This window comes from Austrofundulus limnaeus, unplaced genomic scaffold (genome assembly GCF_001266775.1).
Source record: "Austrofundulus limnaeus strain Quisiro unplaced genomic scaffold, Austrofundulus_limnaeus-1.0 Scaffold420, whole genome shotgun sequence".
Classification (NCBI taxonomy): domain Eukaryota; kingdom Metazoa; phylum Chordata; class Actinopteri; order Cyprinodontiformes; family Rivulidae; genus Austrofundulus; species Austrofundulus limnaeus.
This window is the reverse complement of record NW_013952822.1, coordinates 259,165-266,738: the sequence shown is the minus strand read 5'-3', so window position 1 is coordinate 266,738 and position 7,574 is coordinate 259,165. Positions and strand designations below refer to the sequence as shown.

General features: G+C 38.3%; 1 protein-coding gene across 1 annotated transcript in view; it reads right to left on the bottom strand.

The window, feature by feature from the left end:
* Window positions 1–7,574, bottom strand: part of aoc2 (amine oxidase copper containing 2) — a 16,520-nt gene that overhangs the window by 6,488 nt on the left and 2,458 nt on the right. The window contains exon 2 of the mRNA XM_014024384.1: window positions 1,485–1,603. Coding sequence (XP_013879838.1) covers window positions 1,485–1,603 — 119 coding nt within the window. The remainder of the gene's footprint in view (window positions 1–1,484; window positions 1,604–7,574) is intronic.

The window sequence follows — 7,574 nt, the reverse complement described above, 5'->3', positions numbered from 1 at the left end:
CATTATTATTATTTCACCAGATTGAGTGTTTAGAGCACAAACTCAGTTTTGTGTTTGTGGCGCAACACAGAGGTCATTGCAAAATGGAGTGTCTCATCCCGTTCACTGCACCAAAATTTAAAAAAAAACTGGAGCTCAGTCTGATATAAACAGGAAAAGTTTTGTACTGTTTACATTCTCCTGAAGCAGTCAYAAACAATCCAACTCTGAGAACATCATAACCTAAACTGCAATTATTCTTCTACCTACTTCTCATCCTCTGTTAGTAGAACACCAGACAGCCTGATCTATGTTGACGCGCGGGGATACCCAGGACGTCTGTTCTGTACGAGATAAGGCGGAGGAGGACGAGTCCCTGAACACAGACCCTAAAGTTAACCAATAACCCTGATCCCTCATGTTAACCATTTTCCCAGACCCTAAATTTCACCTATATTAGCTATGCACAGCCTATCCATGACCCCAGTCTCTCAAATTAACCATTATCCTTGACCACAGACCCTAAAGTTAACTGTTAATCCTGTGACGCAACCCAGAAAAGCCGCGGGCGGCAAGGACGGATGCTTGGGCACGCCTGCGCGTCAATATGTTGTGAGTCCGACGTGAGAATGTGTTACATATACATATACATATACATATACATATACATATACATATACATATATTTTATATTTCTTCAGTTGTATTGCGGTTCAWGTTACTTAAATAAAGTTTTGATTATTTTTTTTATTTTACAAAAAATGCATTAGATAAATGTATTAAAACGAAAAAAAAAAACTTGTAAAAAAGATAAACTGGTGGTGGTGTGCACATGTAATCAGCCCCTCTGCTTTAACATATGATCTCAGTATAGCCAACATTTCTGACAGCCCCCAAAATCATAAACACCTCTAAGAAGTACAATAAGGGCTACCACCAAGCAAGAGACATCATGAAGACCAGTAAACTCTCCACACAGATTAGAGACAAATTTGTGAAGAATTACAGCTCAGTGTTTGGTTTTTAAAAAGTATCACACAAAGCTTTTAGTAAATCTTTTTTTTTTTGAAAATGGAGCAAAAGTGCCACCACAGCAAACCTGCAAAGTGATGTTTTTTCACCAAACCTCAAGTCGCAGGTAAAGAGTCTTCATCTTGTTTTACTCTTGCAATGTCACTGTGCTAAAAATATGAATATAAAATGGTTTTCATGTTTGTCAAATCTCAGATAAGGTACTGCTGCTGAAATTCAACCAGTGTTATTTTCTAATGTTGGCTCACATAACAAGTACCACCCCAAGACATCACTTAGTAAAACTGATATCACATGCAGAAGGACAGGTAAGTGCATCAGGGTTGATTTTACTGTATGCTGGGCAGAAATGTTTCTCATTTTTATTAAAGTTTCCAGCTTGGAACATCAATCAAAAAGGTGAATAAGGAGTCACCCTCTTTAATTTCCTATAATGTGTGCAATTAAAACAACTAGGAATAAAAATGGTGGACCTGTTCAGTTCTGTATTGTTTCTCCACCAGTTGAGGCACCATTGCGTTGTGTTCAGGCATCCAGGGCATGGATACATTCACAAACTTCATGTCTTTGGCCTGGAACACATTTTTCACTCCTGCAGAAAAAAAGAGTTTGTTAAAATATGATACATCCATGTTTTCTGTATTTCCATACAGTGTTTTTTTTTTCATTTAACATATTAAATCCACAATTGTTTCTATGTTTAAATTAAGTGTTTGGTCTTTGTTTGGATCTTTTTCCTAGAAAAGTTTTTCAAATAAATCTTGATTAAGTAACAAAGCTCTGTTTCATAATTACCTCAGCCATAAATAACGGTATTGGTTTGTATTTATTATACAAATAAAGGTGTTTACGCAAATATGTGTAACCATAAATAAGAAGAGATGGGTAAAAAGTGAAATTTAAAAATGCAGCAATTCTTATAACAAGTACACTTTTATTTCTTTGCAGACATTATGAAGAAAACACACAACACAAAAAGTAAGGAAATTTGTGTTTGGTAGATTATTTCTTTGTTGTAACAATGCTTCTTGGCAATAAATTTTTAAAGCGGGCACCTTGTTGGCAGCACCTGGGGGGGTGCGGGGGGGGCGGTACCAGCAGCTCAAAACAAGTGTCAATAGCAATGGCAAAATAAGCTGTTTGGTAGAGAAGATTTGGCAAATTTTTCATGTGTACAACTCAACTCTGCTGCTCATCCCAGTCATAGAGGMAGCACTTGCCACTCTGGCCACCCCTCTGGCTCTACCCCTGCTGGGGAAAAGGAGGTCTGGCTTTTATCTTGTGGACCTGTTGCCACCGTGGCTTGATTATAGATAAGGAGTAGAAAATGAATGGGTGGATATAGGAAATCTGTGTAACGTTTGTGTTTAAGTGGTGCTGGGCTTAAATATAAATTATTTTTGTTTGTATCTTTAAATAAAGTGGGCCAATAAAAGAAGAGATTTGGCACTTCAGTATAGTCAAACGTTTTAAATGGTAAACTGGAGCAGTTGGTTTAGTCTTTTGTTACTGTCTGTCCATCTGTTTTCTGTCACTTATCCAGGATCGGGTTGCGGGAGCAGCAGCCTAAGCAGAGAGACCCAGACTTCCCTCTCCTCAGCCACTTGGGCCAGCTCGTCCGGGGGAATCCCAAGGCGTTCCCAGGCCAGTCGAGAAACATAGTCCCTCCAGTGTGTCCTGGGCCTTCCCCTGGGCCTCCTCCCATTGGGACATGCCTGGAACACCTCACCAGGGAGGCGTCCAGGAGGCATCCTAACCAGATGCCTGAGCCACCTCAACTGGCTCCTCTCGACGTGGAGGAGCAGCGGCTCTACTCTGAGTCCCTCCTGGATGACTGAGCTTCTCACCCTATCTCTAAGGGAGAGCCCAGACACCCTGTGAAGGAAACTCATTTCGGCCGCTTGTGTCCGCGATCTCGTTCTTTCAGACACTACCCAAAGTTTGTGACCATAGATGAGGGTAGGAACRTAGATMGACCGGTAAACCGAGAGCTTTGCCTTCTGGCTCAGCTCCCACTTCACCACGACAGACCGGTACAGCGCTCACATCACTGCAGACGCAGCACCAATCCGCCTGTCGATCTCCCACTCCATTCTTCCCTCATTCGTGAACAAGACCCCGAGATGCTTGAACTCCTCCACTTGGGGCAGGACCTCCTCCCCGAACCGGAGACGGCACACTACCGGTTTCCGGCTCAAGACCAAAGTCTCGGGTTTGGAGGCACTGATCCTCATCCCGGCCGCTTCACACTCAGCTACGAACCGCTCCAGTGAGAACTGGAGACCATGATCTGATGAAGCCAATAGGACTACATCATCTGCAAAAAGCAGAGACATGATCCTAAGGCCACCAAAAAGGATCCCCTCAACGTCTTGGCTGCGCCTAGAAATTCTGTCCATAAATAATATAAATAGAATCAGTGACAAAGGGCAACCTTGGCCTTTTGTTACTGATAAACCATCATTACATAAAAAAATATGCTAATCATGAGGTTTTATTACAGAGGCTTCACACTATTGGTTTGTCTGAACAAACTCTTTGTTGGTTTGACAACCATCTGACCCATGGATTTCAATGTGTTCAAGTAAAGGTATTACCCTCCTCTTCTCTCCATATACTCAATGGTGTCCCTCAGGGGTCAGTGCTGGGGCCACTTTATATATATATATATATATAGGTTAGACAATGAAACTGAAACACCTGGTTTTAGACCATAACATCTCTTTCAGACAGCTTCCTCTTGCATCCAGAGTTAATCCTGTTGGATGTGGTTGGTCCTTCTTGGTGGTATGCTGACATTACCCTGCATACTGTGGCTCTTGATACATCACTAAGACTTGCTGTCTTGGTCACAGATGCTCCAGCAAGATGTGCATCAATAATGTGTCCTCTTTTGAACTCTGGTATGTCACCCATAATGTTGTGTGCATTGCAATATTTTGAGCAAAACTGTGCTCTTACCCCGCTAATTGAACCTTCACACTCTGCTCTTACTGGTGCAATGTGCAAATAATGACGACTGGCCACCAGGCTGGTCCAATTTAGACATGAAACCTCCCACACTAAAATGACAGGTATTTCAGTGTCATTGTCTAACCACTGTAAATAGTCTGACTTTAAATGTTCTTCATGCAAAATGTAATTTTTATGTAGATGATACTGTATTATATTGTTCTGGTCTCTCACCTAATAATGTTTTTAATCAACTACAGTCAACTTTTAAAGTTTTACAGACAAATCTTTATCATGTTAAGTGTTATGTTGTAAGGTGTCAGTAGAACAATAAACTCACTAGTACTTAACGTAACTGTAGTAAAACACACCAGCCATCTTTCTTGTTTCTTCTCCTTCTTTATTTTTCTTCTTCTCTATACAATATCTCTGCACAACTCTTTACTTCCACCACATAGTGGCAACATAGTGAACACAACATTAACTTTGTAGAGACATAACAGAGTGCTGTGTGAATGGGTAAATTAGGGCACAGATTGTTGTGTGAAGTGTTTTGAGTATCCTGGATGGATAGAAAAGKGCTATACAAGTACAGTCCATTTACCATTTACTGTTAAGCTTGTGTTAAATGCAGATAAATCAAAGGTGATGTTGTTTTTTAATAGCAGGCTTGAACGTTAGGATCTTGCAGTCATTATTACAACTGAGGGTCTGACAATTGAAAATGTGCCACAGTATAAATATGTAGGATTTTTTTAATTAGCGATTCTTTGTCTTTTTCTTCACATTTTTCTTCCCATTTTCAACAGCTAGTGAAGAAGCTGGGATTAAAATTGGGATTTTATTTCAGGATTAGATCGTGTCAGTCGTTTGAGGCTAGAAAGCAACTGGTTGATGCAACGTTTATGTCTGTATTGGAGTATGGGGACATTTTATACATGCACGTTTCTCTTAAATGTCTTTATTTGCTGGATCACATCATTGCACCATATACAACTGGGATTCTTGGACACTGGTAGACTCTGTCCATTTTTATTAGTTTTTCTATAAAACGCTGATGACTGTTATTCAGTAGTAACATTAAATCATTTTTTGCCCACCATCTCTTAAAACACGTGTCAAATTCAAGGCCCGCAGGCCAAACCTGGCCCTTATTAACACTTTATTAGGCCTCAAAGGTCATACTTCAACTGTGAAATAGTTCTATAGTTTCTCTTTTCAAGACTGTATTTAGTGCCGTCCTTTCATGACAGATGGTCAGCTTGCAAGCTGAGAAAATGACGTTTGAGTTCAGCAATTTTTGGTTTTGGTGTGGAAAGATCAAAAAACATTTGACTTTCATTATCTTTTGCTGTTTTTCTTTTTTTTATTTTAAAGTCAAATAACCGGATTTTTAGTGAGGGTTTTCTCTTTTTTACCTGCTTTGCTGGATTGTTACAAAAATGTATCCCTGAGATATAAAAAATGAAAAAGATTTTGATTGTAAGTAAGTTATAAAAAATGAATAATAATGTCCCTTTCTAAATTTAATCCTTTTTCTTTATACATTAGGTCAGGTATTCTAAATGCTACATAAAACATAACAACATAATTTGGAAAATGTAATTTGTATTTCTAYAAGAATATTTTGTTCCTTCAGCAAAGGGATTGGCCCTTGGCTTGGACCAAGTCTAAATTGTGTATCAAAGTTTGACAGAAGCAGTGTGTGTGTGCCATGACTTTCTGACTTTAACCAATGTTCTGTGTATAATGTAGTTCATACAAACTGCTCGTAGCTCACAGTTTGAGCTCTGGTGCAAAATAATGTGTTTCCTGCACAAAACAATTATGTTGTTTTGGTTGGAATCCAGAAAAGTGCAGGTCACATTAGAACCAGATGTCCTGATAAAGAATCAGTCCACATTTGGTTTAATGTTATTGTGGGGTATGTGGATTAGCATGAACTGTGTGAAAACAAGCAACATAAATAATGAGGTCTGCAAAGGTTTAAGGTGTAACTCATGTCTTCATTGTACAACAAATCAGTTCTTTTGTTTGTTTGACTATCGAACAACTGTGTTAATAAATGTCAAATGTCTTTTTGTTAAAGGTTTTACTAAAAAAAGAAGCATCTTAAAATTTAATTGTTTTATGATTTTTACATGTAACAATTTGTGTAAAATAAAAACAATTTTAAACAATTCTTTCATTTTTTGTAATAAATGTTTCGCCTGATTTTTCAACCATCTAACAAATACACTAAGTAATTACATGAGAAAAAACAAAAATATCAATATTATCAATGTTTTTTCTTCCAATAATATAAATGCAAACATTTTTATTTGGGTTATGAAAACAGGCAGACAGTAGGGCTGAGTGATATGAAGATTACTATTAGCTACAATATTTTGGAGATTTATCACAACATACTGTATATATCTCAACATTGAAAAGAATATTCATTGGATGAATAACACTCTAACCAACTGTAGCTGTGTTTATATAACTTTTTGTWTAAACACTTTAACGTCACGCAGGATTAATGTCCGTCAGTCTTGCAGACATTAARCCCTCACTAATCTTTTCTCTCTTCATTAGAATGTGAAAGTGGCTGCCTGTAGTTTCAACACCATTTTGTCCTGTAAACACTCTCTGGCAGACTTTGYTCACTGAGAATAAATTCTTTTCCATCTGTGTTGGATAAACTTTCTCTATATAGGCGAGGTTATGTCACAATCTGGAAAGATTTGTGTTTTTATTCTACTTTTGCCTTTTTTTTTTTCCATCAGCTGGAAATAAAATTCAGTCCCCGAAAAGAACATTTGCCAGAAACTTTTAAATGATAAATGGTATGGTACTGAACTTATAGAGCGCTTTTCAAGTCCCTCCGGACCCCAAAGCACTTTACACTAACAGACATTCACCCATTCGCACTCACATTCACACACTGATGATGGCAAACTACACTGTAGCCACAGCTGCCCTGCYTTTAAGTGCACCATTTTGTCCGTAGACAAGGTAGACAGAATTGTAAACAATAATCAGTCTGACTTTGGCTGATAAGTGTGTAGCATTCAAAATAACCTTGAAGCCTTATTCTGTCCTACAGTATAGAATATCACATCATTTTGAACTGAGCACCACAGTCATGTACAGTATTACACAGCTATATACTGTATATAAAGAAATGTGCTAAAATTTAAAATAAAATCAGTCATTGCTTTTGTAGCCAAACTCTCTGGACAAACCACAGTTAAAATGACCCAAAAAGGGCTAAGAATTTTACATTGAACTATTCTGAAGAGACCTGCTGAGCCCTGATCTCAATCCTGTTGAACATGTGGAAGGAACCCTTCATACCTGAGAGAACTGAAGCAGTTTGTTCAGGGAATGGGTCAAAATACCTGTTCATTAGTTGGTCTTTAACACACTTTGTATGTCTAAAAATACCTGAATAATTAGTTGTGACTAGCACTCATCATTTTTTGGGGGGTCATTCTTGGCCATGACCACAACATGTCAGCTAAATGCTTTTTAAAACAGCTGAATTAAAGCCACTTGATATAGTGGCCATTTTGTATTTTAAAATGCTTGTACATGCACCCCCCCCCCCCACACCAAAAGAATGAATG